Below are 24,096 nucleotides of genomic sequence, written 5' to 3' on the forward strand. Positions count from 1 at the left end.
TTGTTGTTGTTTGAAGCAAGACTCCTCTTGTTGTTCATTTGAAAATTTCCAAGCTATTCTTTTTTTTTGTTTTTTTTGTCTTTTTGCTTTTTCTAGGGCCGCTCCCATGGCATATGGAGGTTCCCAGGCTAGGGGTCTAATTGGAGCTGCAGCCGCCGGCCTATACCAGAGCCACAGCAATGCGGGATCCAAGCCGCGTCTGCGACCTACACCACAGCTCACGGCAACGCCGGATCGTTAACCCATTGAGCAAGGCCAGGGATCGAACCTGCAACCTCATGGTTCCTAGTCGGATTCGTTAACAACTGAGCCACGAAGGGAACTCACAAACTCTTCTTATTCATCTGCTTTTCCCAAGGAACTTAAGAATTATCCTGTTAAGTGAACAAAAACTAGTTCTTACATATCTTTATATATCAGGATACCACATGGTTAACTCAAACGTTCTATTACAGCTGGAAATGAATCTGCTGCTTCTTAATATAACTGTTTCTCAGAAGAGACTCCTCAATTTCATGTTTTATTTCTGGAAAACTGTTGAGATTGGAATGAAGCTGTGCTGGAAGTGGTAGGGCCTTGGTACATGCTGCTCTTCATTTAACAAGGCTGCATCCCATCCCTTAAGGCCTGACAGAGTTCCTCATCCTTTCTTCCTCAGTGGTGACATATGTATAAAGGTTCTGCCTTCCTCAAACTGTATCAAGTTTTCCTAACAGACTCTCCTTTCTCTAGGCCAACTGTCCAAGAGTTGCACCAGTGTCAATTTTAGTTACAACTTCCCCAGCACTACTTTACTTTCATGAGAGGTATCTCTTACCTACAGTTAGTAGAAGCAATTGAAGAGTTAAAATTCCTAGTACTCAATTAGTCTATAGTTCAATGTTCCTACCCAGTCTTGACACTGATGGGCAATGCAGTATTTTTTTTTTCTTTTTGTCTTTTCCAGGGCTGCTCCCGCGGCATATGGAGGTTCCCAGGCTAGGGGTCTAATCGGAGCTGTAGCTGCCAGCCTACACCAGAGCCACAGCAACGCAGGATCCGAGCTGCATCTGTGACCTACACCACAGCTCACAGCAACGCTGGATCGTTAACCCACTGAGCAAGGCCAGGGATCGAACCCACAACCTCATGGTTCCTAGTTGGATTCATTAACTACTGAGCCACAACGGGAACTTTGGCAATGCAGTATTTTGGATAAGTTTATTTTCATTTAAAATCAAATTTAACAAAATTTTATGTTAATTACATTTTCCACCATGACTTTTAAAAAGTATAGGAACTGGAAGTTGGAGAGACCTGGTTCAAACACTTACACTACCCCTTATCAGTTATGTAACCTTTGCAAGTCATTTCTCTTTGCACCTTTGTTTCCTCTTCTATAAAAAACCCAAATATAAAACCAAAAATAAAAGAGGGCTCACACATGGCCTGATGATGACAGAGGATCATAAACTGAGGAGACTATCATAGGAATCAACTCCTATGTTTCTGAAGCCTAAAGTAAACATAAAAAAACCTCCCTACCTCAAAACACCATAAAAAACCACTTGCTTAAAGGAAATACCCAAAAAAGTAAAAGAGAAATGAACGGACCACTTCCTGGTCCCAAAGCTTACCGGAGTACACAGCACATGAGCAGCAGATGGGTGGGGACGTTAGCTGGATTGAGCATACTGGGTGTATCTGACTTCATACAGGCCAGGAAAGCACGCATCCTTCTGTTCTTGTCCTCAACTGCTTTGCCTAGCCAGAGCTTCTTGAGGTTTGGGCAAGTCCATTCACGAAATGTCAGTGCAGACACCAGCTCAGGGGTTTGAGGTGACTTCCCTTTATAGGCAGACCATTCTTTAAGGATCACTGAAGGAACTGTAAAACAGAAATTGAGGAAAACAGGATCTAGAGAATCTCTGAGCATTTCTGACAAAAGCCATCACACTTCAACATCTTCTAATTTTCTGTCAATATAATTTTTATTGTTAGTAGTAGTAAAAGCAGGAGTAGCAATTAGGTGCTTGGTATATGTTAAGTACTTTACATATAAATGTAAATCTAACTCTGCAGATCGAGCCTGAGACAGACGCATTATGACTATATTATCACAAAATGTGCTCATTTTGCAGATGAAAAAGTTCAATTGTCACACAGTTTTACTTTCACACAGCAGTACCCTGCTTATTCACAGGGGATATGTTCTAAGACCCCCACTGGATGCCTGAAACCATGGACAGTACCAAATACTGTATATACTACATTTTGTCCTATACATACATATCTATGATCAAGTTTAATTTATAAATTAGGTATGACAATAACTAATAATAAAATATAATAATTTTAACAATATACTGTAATAAAAGTTATGTGAATGTGGTCTCTTTTTCTCTGTAAATATCTTATTGTACAAATTTAATGCCTTTTCCATCTTAACTAAGCAATTATCATGTACTGTGTCCATAACTTCTGTAGTTCAATATATGACAACAAAACTAGTACAAATTTCTTTTTTTTTTTTCTTTGCAATTTCATAGATAAAAGACTTGCTCTTACTGTGGATCTTTTTGTCAGTATGGATCTCACCAACCTCAACATGTGATTTTTTTTTACTTTTCTTCCCCTATTAAGTAGAGAACTTTTGCCTTTTCACTTGAAAGAAGCACTTTACGGCTTCTCTTTGCCATATCTGAATCGCAAGCATCACTATTCTTGGGCCTGGGGCCATTATTAAGTAAATAAGGGTTAGCTGAACACAGCATTGCAATACTAAAACAGTCAATCTGATAAACTCCATGGCTAAAAGTGACTAATGGGCAGGATATGCTGGACAAAGGGATGATTCATGTTCTGGGTGGGAGGGAGCAGGACCACGTGAGATTTTACCACACCTACTCAAAACTGTGCAATTTAAAATGTATGAATTGTTTACTTCTGGAATTTTTCATTTAATGTTTTTGGATCATAGTTGACTCGAGGTTAACTGAAACTGTGGAAAGAGAAACTGAGGATAAGAGAGGACTACTGTACTTTAAATTCATTTTTATTTTATTTTATTTTATTTTATTTTATTTTATTTTTTTTGTCTTTTGTCTTTTGTTGTTGTTGTTGTTGTTGCTGTTTCTTGGGCCTCTCCCGCAGCATATGGAGGTTCCCAGGCTAGGGGTCCAATCGGAGCTGTAGCCACCGGCCTACGCCAGAGCCACAGCAACGCGGGATCCGAGCCGCGTCTGCAACCTACACCACAGCTCACGGCAACGCTGGATCGTTAACCCACTGAGCAAGGCCAGGGACCGAACCCGCAACCTCATGGTTCCTAGTCGGATTCGTTAACCACTGCGCCACGACGGGAACTCCTAAATTCATTTTTAAAGTAGATGTACCAGAGTAGGCAAGGAAAGAAGCCCAAGGAAGAATTACATGAATATCTGGCTTCATAACAGACTATAGGTCACTCCAAAAGACTTAAAAGAATATTACAAAATTCTCAAAAAAACCCCATCTTTTAGAGTTATCAAAGTGTAACAGACAAGGAAAACATGGATTCTGTCCACATCTAGTGTACCTCAGGCTTAAGCTATGTCCTTTTTAACTTAAGGCATCTACAATCAACTCTACTACCCAAGCTAGAAACCTGGGAGTCATCCTGGAGTCCTCACTGACCTTCACCTTCTACAGCTAGTTATTTCTAAGGTCCTGCTTATTCTACTGCCTTATCTGTCCCCTTTTCTTCATTACAACAAATAAGGTCCAGATTCAATTGCCATCATCTTTCACCTGGTAAGAGTCTCCAGACTGTTGTCCCTGCCCTCGTCCTGTCGAATCCCCCTCACACCTATGTTTTACAACCACTAGAGTGCTCCTTTTAAAATATATTTTAAATAATTATAGATTCTCAGGGAGTTGCAAAGATAGTAGACAGAGGTCCTGTGTATCTTTTACCTAGTTTTTACTTACTCATATCTAAAATGTTTATAATACAATATCAAAGCTAGGAAATTGACATTGGTACAACTGTGTGTATAGTTCTGTCATGTGTAGATTCATTTAACCACCACTGCAATCAAGGTACAGAACCATACCATCACCACAAAGATTTCCCCTGTGCTGTATTTTTATGGGCATACTCAATGCCCTCCAGCACCATTCTTAATCTCTGGCAACCATTAATCTGTTCTTTATCTCTACCATTTTGTCAATTTGAAAATTTATATAAGTTGAATCAGTATGCAACCTTTTGAGATTTTTTTTTTATATTGCTCAGTTTTGAGGGTTCTTTATATATTTTAATACTAGTCTAGATACGTGGTACTTGTTCACCTATGGACTTCCAACTGATCCAGTACTATTTGTTAAAAAGACTCTCCCTTCTCCAATGAAGTGCTTCTGCCACTTTGTCAAAAATCAGTTGGCTTTACCTTGTGAGGCTATTTCTGGGTTCCCTATTCTGTTCCATTGGTCTATGTGTCTATATCACTGCTAATACTACACAGACTTATTTACTGTAGATACATAATAAGTCTTGTAATCAAGTAGCGTGGCTGCTCCCAATTTATTATTCCTCCTCAAAACTATTTTAGCTATTTTTTAGTTCTATTGTTTTCCATATAAATATTAGAATAATCTTGTCTACATATACACAGAATCCTGCTGGGATTAGACAGTAATTTTTTTTAGCACTCAGTCTATAGGATTTTTTATTAAGCTATAGTTAATTTACAGTATTGTGTTAGTTTCAGGTGTATACCAAAGTGATTCATTTATAGTTATAAAACTATATATATAGTGTGTGTGTATGTGTGTGTATATATATATATATATATATATATATATATATATACACACACACAAAGAATATATCATTCTTTTTCAGGTTCTTCTCCATTATAGATTATTATAAGATATTGAGTGTAGTTCCCTGTACTCTTATTTTAAAAAAATTTTATTATAGTTGATTTACAATGTTCTGTCAATTTCTTATGTACAGCAAAGTGACCTAGACATACATATATATATATATATATATACATTCTTTTTCTCACATTATTGTCCAACATGTTCCATCACAAGTCATTACATATAGTTCCCAGTGCTATACAGCAGGATCTCATCGCTTATCCACTCAAATGCAACAGTTTGCCTTTACTAACCCCAAACTCCCAGTCCATCCCACTCCCTTCCCTCTTTGGCAACCACAAGTCTGTTCTCCATATTCATGGATTTTTTTCTTTTCTATGGATAGGTTCATTTGTGCCATATATTAGATTCCAGATATAAGTGATATCATATGGTATTTGTCTTTGTCTGACTTACTTCATTTAGTGTGAGAGTCTCTAGTTCCATCTATGTTGCTGCAAATGGCATTGTTTTGTTCTTTTTTATGGCTGAGTAGTATTCCACTGTGTATATATACAACATCTTCTTAATCCATTCATCTGTCAATGGACATTTAAATTGTTTCCATATCTTGGCTATTGTGAATAGTGCTACAATGAACATAGGAATGCATGTACCTTTTTGTTTTTTGGGTTTTTTTTTTTTTTTTTTTTTCTTTTTAGGGCTGCACCCATGGCATATGGAGGTTCCCAGGCCAGGGGTCCAATCGGAGCTGTAGCCACCCGCCTACACCACAGCCACAGCAACATGCAATCTGAGCCGCATCTGCAACCTACACCACAGTTCATGGCAACGCCAGACCATTAACCCACTGAGCAAGGCCAGGGATCAAACCCGCCTCCTTATGGATGTGAGTCAGGTTTGTTAATCAATGAGCCATGACAGGAACTCTACATGTATCATTATGAATGAAAGTTTTGTCTGGATATATGCCCAGGAGTGGAATGGTGGGTCATATGGTAGTTCTATATTTAGTTTTCTGAGGTACCTCCATACGGTTTTCCAATTTACATTCCCAACAACAGTGTAGGAGGGTTCCCTCTTCTCCACACCCTCTCCAGGATTTGTTATTTGTAAACTTAGTAATGATAGCCATAAATGAAGGGAAGGTTCTTTTTTATGGCTGACTAGTATTCCATTGTGTATATACATCTTCCTAATCCAATCATCTGTCAATGGACATTTGGGTTGTTTCCATGTCTTGGCTATTGTGAATAGTGCAAACTATTTCTTTTGGAATGGATAAGCAATGAGATCCTGCTGTGTAGCACTGAGAACTATGTCTAGTCATTTATGATGGAGCATGATTATGCAAGAAAAAAGAATGTATACATGTATGTGTAACTGGGTCACCATGCTGTACAGTAGAAAAAAAATTGTATTGGGAAAATAACAATAAAAATTTTAATAAAAAAATGAAGGTAAAAAGATGCAACAGAGGTCTTGGAACTGCTAAAATGCCAACACCAGTAGACTGTGATAAGTTAGGTATATACAATGTAATACCTAGTAAATACACTGAAACAGCTTTACAAAGAGATACAGTCAAAACACTAAATGTAAAAATTGGATTTTCTAAAATATGTTCAGGTACTTCATAGGAAGGGAAGAATAAGAAAAGAGATATGAAAAACAGAGAAGAAACAGAAGCAAAAATAAAATGATAGACTTAAGACCTAACATGTCAATAATTGCATTAAATGTATGTGGTCTAACTTCAATTAAATACAGATTGACAGACTGGATTAAAAAGACATGATTTAGGAGTCCCCACTCTGTTGCAGTGGGTTAAGAATCTGACTGCAATGGCTTGGGTCCCTGTACAGGTGCAGGTTTGATCCCTGGCCCAGTGCAGTGGGCTAAAGGATCCAGTGTTGCCACAGCTATAACTCAGATTCAGTCCCTGGCCCAGGAACTCCCACATGGTTATAAAAAACCCCAAATGACAACAATAACAAAAGAAATTAGAAAATGTTAATATATATATTAACATTTATATATACATTTTAACATTTATATGTATACAAATATAAACATTTAACATTTATATATATAAATGTTATGTTAACTTTTTACAATTATATATATATATAAATGATATTAGGCTGAAAGTTAAAGAATGGATAATAATATACCATGAACACAATAATCAAAAGGTAGAAGGAGTGGCTATATTAATAGCATACTAAGTAGATGTAAGAGCAAAGAATTTGCCAGGGCCGGGGCAGAAAAGGTTCATTACAAAATGCTAAAAGGGTCAATCTACCAAGAAGATATAGCAATCCTAAATGTGTGTCACCAAATAACTGAGCCACAAAGTACATGATGCAAAAACTGACAGAAATGAAATGAGAAATACACAAACTCATAATGTTTTTGTTTTTTTGTCTTTTGTCCTTTTAGGGCCACACCAGCGGCATATGGATGCCCCCAGGCTAGGGGTCTAATTGGAGCTGTTACTGCTGGTCTACGCCAGAGCCAAAGCAATGCTAAATCCGAGCTGCGTTTGCAACCAACACCACAGCTCATGGCAACGCCAGATCCTTGACCCACTGAGCGAGGCCAGGGATCAAAGCCGCAACCTCATGGTTCCTATTCTATTCGGATTCGTTTCCACTGCGCCACGACAGGAACTCTCAAACTCACAATTATAATTAGAGATTTCGAACCCCCTCTCAATAATGGGTAGATCAACTATACAGAAAATTAGCAAGAATATAGAACTCAACAACACGATCAATGAACAGGATCTAATCAATTAGTATAGAACACACAAGAGCACAATACATGTTCCTTTCACATGCCCACAGAACTTGCCACGATAGATCATATGCTGGTCCATAAAACAAACCTTAATAAATTTAAAAGAAGTGAAATCTTACAGATTATACTTTCAGAACACTACAGAATCAAATAAGAAATTAACAACAGAAAGATAACAGGAAAATGTGTAAATACTTGGAAAATAACAGAAATTCTATATAATTAATGGGTCAAAGAAGTCTCAAGGAATAGAAATACATGGAACGAAATAAAAATACAAAACACTGAAATTTGTGAGATGAACTAAATAATTGCTGAGAAGGAATTTATAGCACTAAAGGCTCACATTTAGAAAAGAGGAAAGTCTTTAACTGATCATCTAATAAGAAGAGGAGAAAGCCAAACCTATAGCAAACCAAGGAAGAAAATAATAAGGATAAAATCAGAAATTAATGAAGTTGAAAAGAGAAAAATAGAGAAAAATCAATGAAATGAAAACCTTCTTCTTTGAAAAGAATGGTAAAATTGACAAAATCTAGCAAGACTGCAAGGAAAAGAGACAAAAGACATAAATTACTAATATCAAGAATAAGAGAGAATATCACCACAAAGCCTGTAGATATTAAAAGAATTGTATGTGGATAATGTAAACAACCCTGCACACATAAATTTTTTATACCAATTTTAATTTTTTCCGTTATAGCTGATTTACAGTGTTCTGTCGATTTTCTGCTGCACAGCAAGGTGACCCAGTCAGACATACATGTATACATTCTTTTTTTCTCACATTATCATGCTCCATCACAAGTGACCAGACATAGTTCCCAGTGCTATTCAGCAGGATCCCATTGCTTATCCATTCCAAAGGCTACAGTTTGCATCTGTTAACCCCAAATTCCCAGTCCCTTCTACTCTCTCCCCCTCCCTCTTGGCAACCACAAATCTGTTCTCCAGGTCCATGATTTTCTTTACTGTGGAAAGGTTCATTTGTGCCCTATGATAGATTCCAGATATAAGTGATATCATATGGTATTTGTTTTTCTCTTTCTGACCTACTTCACTCAGTATGAGAGTCTCTAGTTCCATCCACGTTGCTGCAAATGACATTATTTTGTTCCTTTTTACAGGTGAGTAGTATTCCACTGTGTATATGTACAACATCTTCTTAATCCAATTGTCAGTTGATGGACATTTAGGATGTTTCCATGTCTTGGCTATTGTGAATAGTGCTGCAATGAACATGTGGGTGCATGTATCTTTTTCAAGGGAAGTTTTGTCTGGGTATATGCCCAAGAGTGGGACTGCTGGGTCATGTGGTTGTTCTATGTATACTTTTCTAAGGTACCTCCATACTGTTTTCCATAGTGGCTGTACCAGTTTACATTCCCACCAACAGCCCACACACATAAATTTGACAACTTAGGCAAAATAGACCAATTTCTCAAAATATACATACTACCACATCACACCTAATATGAAATATATAATTTGATTAGCCCTATAAATTTTAATGAATCTGGCTCAATGGATAATAAGCAACGAGATCCTGCTGTATAGCACTGGGAAGTATATCTAGCTACTTTTGATGGAGAATGATAATGTGAGAAAAAGAATGTATACATGTATGTGTGACTGGGTCACCTTACTGTACAGTAGAAAATTGACAGAACACTGTAAACCAGGTATAATTGAAAAATCAAAAATCATTTAAAAAAAACCCAAACAAACCTGGTTCAACTGGTTTCACTGGAGAATTCTACCAAATGTTTAACAAAGAATTAACATCATTTCTACACAATACTTTCAGAAAATAGGTATAAACACTTCTGAACTCTTTCAATGGAGCCAGTATTACCTGGATACAAAAACTCAATAAAGACAGTATATAAAAACACTTCAAATTGATATTATTTATCAAGTTAAATATTAAAATTCTTAAAACATTAGTCAATATGGAGTTCCCTTGTGGTGCAGCAGGTTAAGAATCTGGCGTTGTCACTGCAGTGGCTTGGGTTGCTGCCATGGCACAGGTTAGATCCCTTCCACATGCTGCAGGTGTGGCCAAAAAAAATTTAGTCAATAGAATTCAGCAATTTGTAAAAAGGATTATACACCATGGCCAACCAACTAGAGTTTATTCCATTGTTGCAAGGCTGGTTCAATATCTGAAAAAAAATCAATCAATATACTCTACCATATAAACAGGCTAAAGAAGAAAAATAATATGATCATTTCAGTGGATGTAGAAAAACATTTGATGAAATTTAACAATCATTCATGATTTTGGAAAAAACTCTGAAAACTAGCAATAGAAGGAAATTTCACCTTGATAAAGAATATTAACAAAAAACCTCCTGCTAACACTGCACTTAATGGTGAAAGACTGAATCTTTTTTCTCTTAAAATCAGAAACGAGGCTAGGATGTCTAGCCAGTGTAGGAAGGCGCGAAAACAAAATAGAAGGCATACAGATCAGAAGGAAGAAACAAACTTGATCCTAATTGCAGATGACATACATTCCATGCAGAAAATTACAAGAATTGTAAAACAAAACTCCTAGAAACGGTGAGCTAAAGACTAGGATACAAAATTTAAACAGAAATTAATTATATTTCATTTTTTATTGATATATAATAGACTTACAGTGTTCTATTAGTTTCAACAGAGTGACTTGATATTTTTATACATTACCAAATGACCACTATGATAAGTCCAGTTACCAAAATCTGTCACAGTACAAAGGTATTCCAATATTATTGACTATATTCCATATGCTGTATACTAGATTCCCATGACTTATTATTTTATTTCATTTATTTTTTTGGTTGTTTGCTTTTTGAGGGCCGCACCCTCGGCTTATGTAAGTTCCCAGGCTAGGGGTCGAATCAGAGATATAGTTGCTGGCCTACACCACTGCCACAGCAACACCAGATCCGAGCAGCATCTGTGACCTATACCACAGCTCAGGGCAACGCCAGATCCTTAACCCACTGAGCAAGGCCAGGATTGAACCCACATCCTCATGGATAGTAGTCGGATTCGTTTCCACTGAGCCACGACAGGAACTCCCATGACTTATTTATTTTATAACTGGAAGTTTGTACCTCTTAATCTCCCTCACCTATTTCACTCATCCCCACACACTCCTCCCTCTGGCAACCACTTGTTTGTTCTCTATATGGTGAGCTTCTTTCTGGTTTGTTCTACTCATTCATTTATTATCTATTTTCCACATATAACTGAAATCATACAGTAATTGTCTTTCTCTGTCTGCCTTATTTCACTTAGCATAATGCCTTCTAGGTCCATCCACATTGTCGCAAGTAGTAAGATTTCATTCCATTTTATGGCTAACATTCCATTGTATGTATATGTATGTATATATATATGAATATATATAATTTCTTTCTCCGTTTATCTGTCAATGAACACATGTATTTTCTATATCTTGGCTATTGTAAAAATGCTGCAGTGTACATAGGGAGGCATTTATCTCTTCAAATTAATGTTCTTGATTTCCCAGCTAAATATTCAAATGTGGAATTGCTGGTATCACAAGTTGGTTCTCCTTTTAATTTTTTGAAGAATCACCGAACTGTTTTCCATACTGGTTGCACCAATTTACATTCCCACCAACAATGCACAAGGGTTCCCTTTTCCCCACATCCTTGCCACTATCTGCTATTTATTGTCTTTTTGATACTAGGCATCTTGAAAGGTGTGGGGTGATATCTCATTGTGGTTTTGATTTGTATTTCCCTGATGATTAGTGATGTTGAGCATTTTTTCACATGCCTGTTGACCACCTGTGTGTCTTCTTTCGAAGAGTGTCTATTCGGATCCTTTATTTAATTAGTTTGTATTTGACGTGGATTGTGTGAGTTCTTTGCGTATTTTGGACATTAACCCATTGTTTGATATATCATTTGCAAATATCTTCTCTGATTCAGTAGGCAGCCTTCTTATTCTGTTGATAGTATCATACATGGTGCAAAGAGATTTTAGTTTGAGGCATTCCAATGTTTGATTGTTTGTTTGTTTATATTGGCCATGCTCGTGGCATGAGGAAGTTCCCAGGCCAGGAATTGAACCTGCACCACAGCAGTGACAATGCCAGATCCTTAACCAGCTAGGCCACCAGGGAACTCTCCCATTTGTTTATTTTTGCTTTTGTTTTCCTTGCCAGAGGAGACATACCAAAAAATATATTGCTAAGACTGATGTCAAAGAGCATACTACGTAGGTTTTCATTGAGAAGTTTTACGGTTTCAAGTCTTACATTTAACTCTTTAATCCTTTGCATGTAGCTATCCAATTTACTCAACAGCATTTATTGAAGAAGCTATCTTTTCCCTGTTACATATTCTTGCCTCCTTTCTCATAGATAAATTACCGATATAAGTGTGGGTTCATTTATGGGCTATTGATCTATATATCTGTTTTTGTGCCAGTAGCATACTACTTTGATTACTGTATATTTGTAGTACAGTTTGAAATTAAGGACTGTTTTGTTCTTATTTTAACTATTGATGTTGTATTATTCTCAGCCATACAGCAAGGTGATTCAGTTATACATATATATTGTTTTGTAGATTACTTTCCATTATAGGTTACTATAAGATATTGAATATAGTTCACTGTGGTATTCAGTAGGACCTTGTTGTTCACCTATTTTATTTATAGTAGTGCGTATCTGTTAATCTCAAACTCTTTTTTTTTAATTTTTATTTTTTTCTTTTTAGAGCCACACCCATGGCATATGGAGGTTCCCAGGACATGGGTCGAATCAGACCTACAGCTGCTGGCCTGTGCCACAGCCACAGCCACAGCAACAAACACATCTGCAAACTATACCACAGCTCACGGCAACACCAGATCCTTAACCCACTGAATTGAGGCCTGGGATCAAGCCCACAACCTCATGATTCCTAGTTGGATTCGTTTCTGCTGCGCCACAACGGGAACTCCATGTTTATCACAAACTCTTAATTTATCCCCATCCCTTTCCCCTTTGGTAACCCTAAGTTTGTTTTCTATGTCTGTGAGTCTGTTTCTGTTTTACAAATAAGTTCATTTCTATAAACTTTTGATTCCACATGTGATATCATATGATATTTGTCTTCTTCTGACTTACAAAGATTATTATGATAATCTCAAGTCCATTCATGTTGCTGAAAATGACATTATTTCATTCTTCTTTGTGGCCAAGTAACATTCCATTATATATATAAATATATATACACCGTATCTCCTTTATCCATTCATCTGTTGACGGACATTTAGGCTGCTTCCACATCTTAGCTATTGCGAATAGTGCTGCTATGAATTTTGCTGTGCATTTATGTATCTTTTTCAATTAGAATCATCATCTTTTCTGGATATATACCCAGGAGTGGGACTGCTGCATATGGTAGCTCTGTTTTAGTTTTTAAAAGGAAACTCCAGTTGTTCCCCATGTTCTTCTGTTTTTAAGATTGTTTTGGCTATTTGGGGGTCTTTTGTGTTTTCATATACATTTTAGGATTGTTTATTATATCTCTGTGAAAAAAAATACTACTGTTATTTTGATAGAGATTGCATTAAATCTGGAAATTGCCTTATGGTCTGTTTAACAATATTTCTTCCATTCCATGAGCACCATATAGCTTTTTGTCTGTGTCATCTTAAATTTTTTCATCAAAGTCTTGTAATTTCCCAAGTATGGGTTTTTAGCACCTTGGTTAGATTTATCCCAAGGTATTTTGGTCTTTTTAATTCAATTGTTGGGAGGGTTTTTTTTTTTTAATCACTGATTCAATTTCATTACTGGTAACTGGTCTATTCGTGTTTTCTATTTCTTCCTGATTCAGTCTTGGGAGATTGTACATTTTTTAGGAATTTGTACATTTCTTCTAGGCTGTCCAATTTATTGGTGCATAATTTTCTACAGGAATCTCTTATGATCCTTTGCATTTCTGTGGTGTTGGTTGTATCCTCTCCTTTCTCATTTCTGATTTTATTGATTTAGACCCTCCCTTTTTTCCTGATGAGTCTGGCTAAAGGTTTACTAATTTTATCATTTCAAAGAACAAGGTATTAGTTTCACTCATCTTTTCCATTTTTAAAATTCTCCATGGCATTTATTTCTGTTCTGACCTTTACAATTCCTTTCCTTCTACTAACTTTGGGTTTTATCTGTTCTTCTTTCTCTAGTCGCTTTTACTAACTTTAGGTTTTATCTGTTCTTCTATCTCTGGTCACTTTAGGTAAAAAGTTAGGGTTTTTTTGAGTTTCCTTATTTCCTGAGGTAGGAATGCATCTCTATAAACTTTCCTCTTTGAACTGCTTTTGCTGCATCCCACCAAACAATGATTCTGGATCACTGTTTCTATTTGCATTTGTCTCCAGGTATTGATTTTCTTTTGAATTCTTCAGGGACCAACTGGTTGTTTAGCAGCATATTGTTTAGCCTCCATATGTTGGGGGGTTGTGTAGGGTTTTCTTCTTTTAGTTGATTTCTAGTTTCATATCATTCTGATTGGAAAAGACATTTGATATGATTTTGATCTTCTTAAACTTACTGTGATTTGTTTTGTGGCTCAGCATGTGATCTATTATAGAGAATGTTTCATGTGCACTGGAAAAAATGTGCATTCTGCTGCTAAGGGATGGAACTCCTATATATGTACTAAGTCCATTTGGATTAATGTGTCAATTAAGGCCAGTGTTTCATTGATTTTCTGTCTGGGTGATCCATTCATTGATGTAAGTGGGGTGTTAAGTCCCCTAATATTATTGTGTTAATATCAATTTCTCCCTTTATGTCTTTAATATTTGCTTGTGTATTTAGCTGCTCCTATGTTGGCTGCATATATATTTATAATTTCTGTATCTTCTTGGATTGATCCTTTGATCATTATGTGATGTCCTTTTTTGTCTCTTGTCTTGCAGCTGGTGTTGGTAGGCTAACTGGTGGGGCTGGGGCCCAGGGGATCCAGGGCCTGATGTCTACCCACTGGTGGATGAGGCCAGGTCCCAGTGTTTTTGAGTTGGTGTTGGCCTGCAGGTGAATGGCCCTGGGTCCTGGGGTGGCTGGGAGCTCAGTACAGCAGCTAGCCTACTGGAGGGTGGGTCCATGTCCCTGCCCAGCTTGGTGCCAGGCTTGGAATGTCCCAGGACTGGTACTGATTGGTTTATGGGTGTGGTCAGGTCTGGGCACTAATAAGCTAAAGGGAAGTTTCCAGGACCAATATCCCCATGGTACGATGAGCTGCCAGAAACAGCTGGTGCCAGCTTCTACAGCTCCAGGGTGGGTTTCAATTGCCTCTTGTCTCTCTGGGAGGCTCTCCAAGTCAGCACTTGCTCGGACTCAGTCTCCTTTCAAATTACTGTGTTGGCTCTGGGTCTTGGAGCATGTGAGACTTTGTGAATATCCTTTAAAAGTGGAGCCTCTATATTGCTCAGTCCTCTGGCTCTCCCATAAGTAAGCTCCACTGGTCTTCAAAGCCAAATGTTCTGGGGGCTCATTTTCCTGGTGCAGAAATCCAGGGCTGGCAAGCCCAATGCAGGGTTCAAACCTCTCACTCCTTGGGGACAGCCTCTGAAATCATAATTATCCTCCCATTTGTGGGTCAACCACCCAGGAGTACAAGTCTTGACTATACTATAACTCCACCCTTCCTAAACTCTCTTATTGTGATTCCTTCTTTATATCTTTAACTTTTGAACTTTTCTGCTAGTCTTCAGGTCTCTCATGGATGGTTGATCTCTAAATATTTACAATTTTTTGTGCCAGTGGGAGGAAGTGAGCTCTGGGTCTTCCTACTCCACCATCTTGGTCCTTTCTTTTGACCCTTGAAAATGTTGTGGCAGAAGGAACTCTATGATAAAAAAAACATCAGCTTTTATTTGTATTATTTTCCTCTATAGGTAAAGCATCATTTCTCTCTGGCTGCTTTCAAGAATTTTTCTGTCTTTAGACCAACAAGGGCTTAATTTTTAAAATATACAAATAGCTCATGCAGCTCAATGTCAAAAAACCAAACAACCCAATCAAAAAATGGGCAGAAGACCTAAACAGACATTTCCTTGAAGAAGACATACAGATGCCCAATAGGCACATGAAAAGATACTCAACATCTTTTAGAAAAATGTAAATCAAAGCTACAATGAGGTATCACCTAATACTATTCCGACGATAGTTGGAACAGCTATCATCAAAAAGTCTACAAACAGGAGTTCCCTTTGTGGTTCAGTGGTAACAAACCCAACTAGTGTCCATGAGAATGCGGGCTCCATCCCTGGCCCTGCTGAGTGGGTTAAGGATCCGGTGTTGCCATGAGCTGCAGTGTAGGTCGCAGATGTGGCTCATATCCTGCATTGCTGTGGCTGTGGCATAAGCCAGAGGCTGCAGCTCCAATTCAACCCCTAGCCTGGGAACTTCCATATCTCATGGATGTGGCCCTAAAAAGACAAAAAAAAAAAAACAGTCTACAGATAATATTTTTATTTTTTTTTTGTCTTTTTGCTATTTCTTTGGGCCGCTCCCGCGGCATATGGAGGTTCCCAGGCTAGGGGTTGAATCGGAGCTGTAGCCACCGGCCTATGCCAGAGCCAAAGCTACGCGGGATCCGAGCCGCATCTGCAACCTACACCACAGCTCACGGCAACGCCGGATCGTTAACCCACTGAGCAGGGGCAGGGACCGAACCCGCAACCTCGTGGTTCCTAGTCGGATTCGTTAACCACTGCGCCACGACGGGAACTCCACTGCGCCACGACGGGAACTCCGTCTACAGATAATAAATGCTGGAGAGGGTGTGAAGAAAAGGGAACTCTCCTACACTGTTGGTGGGAATGTAAATCGGCACAGTCACTATAGAAAACAGTATGGAGGTTCCTTAAAAAACTAAAAATAGAGCTACCATATGATCCTACAATCCTACTCCTGAGTATATATCTGGAAAAGATGAAAACTCTTATTCAAAAAGATATGTATGCCCCAATGGTCATAGCAGCACTGTTCACAATAGCCAAGACATGGAAGCAATCTAAATGTCTATCAACAGAGGAATGTATAAAGATGAGGTACATATACACAATGGAATATTACTTGGCTATTAAAAAACAATGAAATAATGTTATCTGCAGCAACATGAATGGACTTAAGAGATTATCACAGTAAGTGAAATAAGCCAGACAGATAAAAACGAGTATCACATCATATCACTTATATGTGGAATCTAAAAAAATTATACAAATGAACTTATTTATAAAACACAGACTTTGAAAACAAACTTATGGTTACCAAGGGGAAAGGGGAGATAAATCAGGAATTTTGGATTAACAGATACACACTATATATAAAAAAGATAGCCAACAAGGACCTACTATATAGCACAGGGAACTATATTCAATATATTGTAATAATCTATAATGGAAAATAATCTAAAGAGAATATATATGTATGCATGTATATACATACATATACGTATGTATGTATAACTGAATCACTTTGCTATATACCTGAAACTAGCATACATTGTACATGAAGTATACTTCAATTAAAAAAAGTTTTCTGAGTGTTTCCAGTCTGGCTCAGCATGTTAAAAACGCAACATAGTGAGTGTCCTTGAGGATGTGGGTTCAATTCCTGGTCTCTCTCGGTGGGTTAAGGATCTGGTGTTTCCACAAGCTGCTGCCTAGGTCGCAGATGTAGCTCAGACCTGGCGTTGGTGAGGCTGTGGCATAGGCCAGCAGCTTCAGTTCTAATTTGACCCCTAGCCTGGGAACTTCCATATGCCACAGGTTCAGGAGTAAAAATAAAATGAAATAAATAAATAAATAATTTTTTGTCTTTAGCTTTTGAAGGTTTGACTGTAATGTATCTTGGCACGGATTTCTTTGAGTTTATACTGTTTATATTCACTCAGTTTCTTGAATCTGTAGGCTTATGTTTTTTCCAAATTTGGGAATACTTCAGTTATATCTTTGAGCACTTTTGCAGCCCTACCCTCTATCTCTCCCTCTTTCTGAGACTCTGATTGACACAAATATTAGAGCTTTTGTTATAGTTCCACTTACCCCTGGTCATTTTTTCAGACTATTTTCTCTGTCCTATCCAGATTAGATAATTTCTATTATTCTTTCTCCACATTCACTGATTATTTTCTGTTGTTTCAATCTGCAGTTTAACCCATCTATTGAGTATTTTATTTCACTTATTTTATTTTTTAGTTCTTAATTTCCATTTGTTCTTCTTTATATATTATATCTCTTTGCTAAGACTTCTATTTTTAATTTGTACCAAGAATGTTCAGAATTATTTGTCAAAGCATTTCAATGATGACTGCTTTGAAATCCTTGTCAGGTAATTCAATCATTTTTCTTATCAATGATATCACCTGTAGATTTTCTTTCCTCAGTCCATTTACCATCTCAGTTAAAATCTTCCTGGGTCTGGTGTAATGAAGCAATGCCAAGTAATTATGTTGCAAGCCACATGGGAAGTCCCTTGGTGTAATGAAGGATTTTTAATTTAAATCTTGATATTTTGAGTATTGTTTTAAGAGGCTCTGGGTCTTATTTAAATTTTATGTTTTAGCAGTTCTTTTATGACACCACTCTGATGGGTGAAGGAGAATGTATCTCATTACTGTCAAGTGGGAGTAGAAGTCCTGGCTCCCCACCTGGCTTTGTCTGACACCTCCAAAGCAGGAGCAGGTGGCACACCTTGTTACAGTCTGGCAAGCGTAAAGTCTAGATTCTTCATTTGGCCTTTGCTGGTGGGGATAGGAGTGGGCTACAGTTTTTCTCCAGTGTTGAGAGCAGGCTTTTCTTGGTCTGTACATGTTGGTGTTTCTGGGCTGCCAGCTTGTCCTGAACCCAGTCTGGGATGTATATATATATATATATAAATATAAATATATATATATATTTTATCTGCCCACAGCATGTAGAAGTTCCCTGGCCTGGAATCAAACCCATGCCATAGCAGCCACCCAAACTGCTGCAGTGACAACGCTGGATTTTTTTTTTTTTTTGTCTTTTTGCTATTTCTTGGGCCGCTCCCACAGCATATGGAGGTTCCCAGGCTAGGGGTCCAATCGGAGCTGTAGCCACCGGCCTACACCAGAGCCACAGCAACGCGGGATCCGAGCCGTGTCTGCAACCTACATGACAGCTCACGGCAACGCTGGACCCTTAACCCAATGAGCAAGGCCAGGGACCGAACCCGCAACCTCATGGTTCCTAGTCGGATTCGTTAACCACTGTGCCACGACAGAAACTCCCCAGTCTGGGATATATTAAGGCACAAAGAAAGCCCAGGGAACTTACTACTGCATCATTCCTTGGATCCCAAGGTCCTTAGCCAGACTGTTACCTTCTCTTCACATTATAGAGTATATTGGGCTTGTCTGATATATAACATCCTATGCTTTTACTTTTATTTAGCAGAAGAATACGGAAAATTATAGCTACTCCATCTTCCCAGAAGCAGAAATCCAGCTGTTTTTTTTTCTTTTTACTGCTATATCTACAGCACATGGAAGTTCCCACTCTGACAGGTGGTTCCTTTGAACACACTAATTTGACCATATCACTCTGCAGCTTAAAACATCTCAATGGCTCCAACCACTTACATGATCAGATTCCAAAGCAAAAACCTCACTGAGGAGGAGAGTTTGCATCAGGTACACCTCTATATTCCCAAAGCCCAGCATGGTTCTTATAAGTAGTGATCACCCTGAATGCTTAATGATTAAAGAATTGGGGCTTAAGTTAATGCATTTCCCACACCGATATGTATTCTTGTGTATTATGTACTTTCTCAAAGACTGTTCCAAAGCCAAAAGCATGATGTGCTTGCAGATATTTTTGCTGAGTCAAAACTCTAGTCAACAATAGAACCAGAACTTACCTTCTATAGGCAGCCGCCGCCGTATGGCCAGGCGTTCCATTTTACGCTGTGTCTCTGCCAGACTGAAAAGGACCCCATATACATACTGACGAGCTGACCGGAACAGGAGAGCAGCTGGAGGCAGCTCCATGTTACACTCATCCTCAATACATACAGGGATCTTAATCTCACCCTAAGAATAAAATGGTTCAGGGGAATGAAGAAAATGAGTTACCTTAAGGTTCAGAATTAAGCTGAGAAGAACCATTAACAAATTGTAGTCTAACTATTTAATTTACTACTTACATTTAGACAGAATTTCATACTAAAAAGAAGCTATAGCAAACCGAGCTGACCATAGCCACCTATAAAGCTATATTCCATTTTTTTTGGCCACGCCCATGGCATATGGAAGTTCTTGGGCCAGGGATCAAATTTTCAGTACAGCACTGACCCAAATCACTGCAGTGTCAGTGCTGGATCCTTAACCCTCTGTGCCGCTACAGAACTCTTATATTCCACTTTTAAAGTCTCTGCTAGGATTGACTAAAGCTGAATAATGGAGAAAATTCATCTTAGACATTTTTCTGGGGGATGGATTTGTATGGTAAGACTGGAGGAAGTGAATAGCTTTCGGAGAAGTAGAAGAGGTAAAGAATAAGTGCATAATGCCTCTTTTTAGAGTGTGTCCATCCATCCCTAGACCAGAGTCCATACACTTGGTGCATTACTTCTTCGAAATCTTAGCATTACACCTCTTCCAGGCCTCATTTACTGCACATTCCCATCTGGTGCTGGTCTCACTTAACCAGAGACTGTTAATACAATGAGGGCCCTGGAACACTTGGTACCCTCTGAGTCCCATTCACATACCAATGATTAGAATTTTCTTTGGTAACTTACAGTCCTAGGACATGTGAAGTACAGTGTTGAGAGCAGGGAGGTAGGTGTTGAGGTACTCTCTCACCTTAGTGAGAACATGGTAGATATATGGGTACATAAGACCCCTTCGATGTCTATGTTCAGCAACCCGCAAGACTTCTGGAGCTACCGGAGGTAAGGGTGGAATGGTGATATCCATGTGGTTCCTCGTAGACATAGAGAGCAGAGATGGGATGTGGGGCTCACCATCACCCAGGCTGGCATCGGAAACTCCAGCATCAATGGGCTGCACCCAGGAGCCCCTGTCACCATTTGGATCCTCCCATCCAGGCTGTTGCTGAAGTGTTTCTGTGATGTGACTAAAAGGTTTAAAAGATAATGTAGATGAAAGAAAGGTTGTTGATAAAGACATTCCAACTCAAGATGTCTTTCTGATTCCAAGGAATCTAACAAGGAAGCCAGGACAATGGGTTAGTATTGGATCAGATACATTCTCTCTCAGTGGCCATCACTACCCTCCTGGTTTCTTCCATTTGATACAAATCAAAACAATCAAAAGTCATGGGAATGATAATGCATCCTTTATACCTTATAAGAGGTCAACTTTAGAGTCTACTTACGTTCGAAGGAAATAATTACAATTGAAAACTCAAAGCAGCTCTGTCTCTCGGGAATAATCTGCTTGGAGGAATAATCTAAGAACAAGTGAACTTATACAAAGTCCCACTGTTTCAATTCTCAGAATCCTAAGCAATATAACTGTATACTCAACTGTCCTAATATGTAACTCTGTAGTCTTTTCAATTTTTTTTTTTTACATTCAATCTACTCCCCCTCACAAATTGAGAGATGACAACTGTGATACATAGCACATCTATACCAGGGCTTCTCTAACCAGCTGGGTATCTGAAAATTACCACAGAGTCCAAATGAGCATGAAGTGGCCAAGCATAGGGAGAGTTTTATTACTTAAGAGCAAAGAATCACAGAGAAAAACCAGGAATATATACTTTCCCACATTCCCTACCAAGGTTACCAGCAAAAGAATACAGATGCTTTCAGAAGTCTGTTCCCTGAGGTGCCTACACAGATACTTACTCAGAGCTGGCTCCATTTGGCTCATCACCATCAGAGGAAGAGGAGTGGGAAGAGTCTGGTCCCAAAGGAGGTGAGGATTTGGAAGTCAGGTAATTGGGAAACTGGGATGCAGAGGAATCATAAGAGACAGCCCAATTGGCAAAGGGGCTGTCCTGCAGCATGGAATCCTCAGAAAAAGCATGGGATTCCCCCAAAGCATGGGGGGAGAAGAGAAGAGAGGAGCTGGGTCCCACTGGGAATGGTGGTGGATATTTCATTTTCTGGGGCACGTGATGAGAGAACTAAAGGACAAAAACAGACAGAAAAGCTATTTATTTAACATTTTACCAGGCTCCAAGATGGTTCCCCCAGAAGGTGTGACATAGTGGCTGATGCCAGTAGTTGGAATTGTTGGGATATAAAGAACCTACTGAGAATGACTAATTCTAACAGTGCTGTATGGACAGAATACTCCAAAGGCAGGACAATGGACAAATCTATGTCTCTTAGAACCATTCTTCAGACATTAGCTAATCTGCTTTCACAATGCCCTAGTGGTTACTGATTTGGATGTTTTCTTTACAGAGTTTGGCAGCCTCAAGTTGAGAATGTGACATAGGTATACACAGCTTTGACATTCTGATAATACTGAATCACTCTAACTCCTTAACTCGGATTGTTAAAATTGGGAAACAATCTGAGTCTAATGCTATCAAATGGTCTCAAGTTTCTTAAAAGATACTTACCACTGGTTTTCCAGCAGAGATAGTACCCATTTGATTTCGCGGAAGGGGAGGATTTCCAAGCCGATTATTCCGAAAGCCTGAAGCAAAGAGAAAAGGCTATACTTTAGTGAATCCTAATAATTCTACCCTGTTACATTCTGCTAACCCCGTATCACCTGAGAACTTATTATTAATAAATAAGTTACAATTTATTGAATAGCTACTATGTGCCAGGCCAGGACCTTTACAAAAATTATTTCCTCTGATAACAACCCTATTAAGGACGTATCATGAGCTACATTTCAAAAGTGACTTGCCAAGATCACACAGCTAGTACACAGCAGAGGTAGAATTCAAACTCAGGCCCGACCCCACAGACAGGGCTATTTTATATATACCAGGCCACAACGGAGAGTAGCACCAGAAGAAGCCCAAGCTAAGGAAATGGCGTTGGATCCCACCTATAAATTCAAGAAATGAGGCTCCTGTCATGTCACTTCTCTTATTACATGGAAATCGAAGGGAGAAAGTCTATCAAATAGGAATGACTTTTTTTGTTTGTTTGTTTTTTTAGGGCCACACCTGTGGTATATGGATGTTCCCAAGCTAGGGGTCAAATAGGAGCTACAGCTGCTGGCCTACACCACAGCCACAGCGACGTGGGATCTGAGCCGCATCTATGACCTACACCACAGCTCATGGCAATGTTGGATCCTTTAACCCAAAGATCAAGGCCAGGGATCGAACCCACATCCTCATGGATACTAGTTGGGTTCCTAACCTGCTGAGCCATGACTGCAACTCCAGGAATGACTTCTAAGAGGGTGCAATACAAATAAATAATTCCACTCTGTCCCAGGAATTCCTGAGGGACTAACTCAGTTTCCTCTACAGACAGAGCACCTCATGATCAGATGGAAGCCTTACCTAGAAAGGAGGAGGGACCCACTGGCAGCGAAGAGAGTTTGGTTGTGACTGAATAGTACTCAACTGCTTTCTTGAATCGTTCTATTTTATCTTCTGTCCTGGACTGGATGTTGGAACATCAGATGTTCAGAAGAAGAAATAACATGAGAGTGTCTTTTTCATGCAATTTATAATTTGAGAGTCAAAACAGTAGCAGAAATCAAATGTTTAAAGAAACCCAAGAGAGCAATTATTCATGTTGCCGAAAAGATTAGATAAGGAGAGAGCATTATAGAACATAAAAGCTGGAATACTTCAAAAAATAGTTTCAAAATAAACTTTACTTACATTTTGTGTTATTCTAAAATGGTCACATGATTATTAGAAAAATATATAAAGATAGGAAAAAAAAAACTACACTGTATCATCACCCAAAGATATTTTGGTGTTTCCTTCCACTAATTATTAAAATACATTTTTTAATATAATGATTTTTATTTTTTTTTAATGGCTGCACCTGTAGTATGAGAAAGTTCTCAGGCCATGGATTGAATCTGAGCTGCAACTGTGACCTACTCCACAGCTGTGGCAATGCCAGACCCTCTTACCCACTGCACAAAGCCAGAGATGGAATTGCTCCTCTGCGCAACCCAAGCTGCTGCAATTGGATTCTTAACTGACTTCTTGCCACAGCAAGAACTCCAAAACAATTTTTTTGTTGTTGAAGTATAGCTGGTCTATTTTAATGCACATATTTTTTCTATAGTTGATACCATACTCTGTGTGCAATCTGATATTTTGCTTTTATTATACAACAAGATGATTTTGAATGGATGAATATTTTATCATTATAAATGTATCACAAATTACATAACTACTTATCTAATACCTGACATTTTGGTCATTTCTCACATTTGGGTATTTTAAGTTACATGGCAAAGAATATATATACACATACATATATATATGTATATATAT

At 38.4% G+C, this 24,096-nt stretch overlaps 1 protein-coding gene across 1 annotated transcript in view; it reads right to left on the reverse strand.

The window, feature by feature from the left end:
• FAM120C (family with sequence similarity 120C) overlaps window positions 1-24,096 on the reverse strand; it is a 126,329-nt gene that overhangs the window by 52,811 nt on the left and 49,422 nt on the right. Inside the window, 6 exon segments of the mRNA XM_021080777.1 lie at window positions 1,617-1,866; window positions 19,550-19,721; window positions 20,496-20,769; window positions 21,509-21,789; window positions 22,234-22,310; window positions 23,140-23,242. Of these exon segments, the coding sequence (XP_020936436.1) occupies window positions 1,617-1,866; window positions 19,550-19,721; window positions 20,496-20,769; window positions 21,509-21,789; window positions 22,234-22,310; window positions 23,140-23,242 (1,157 nt within the window).

This window comes from Sus scrofa, chromosome X (assembly GCF_000003025.6).
Source record: "Sus scrofa isolate TJ Tabasco breed Duroc chromosome X, Sscrofa11.1, whole genome shotgun sequence".
Classification (NCBI taxonomy): domain Eukaryota; kingdom Metazoa; phylum Chordata; class Mammalia; order Artiodactyla; family Suidae; genus Sus; species Sus scrofa.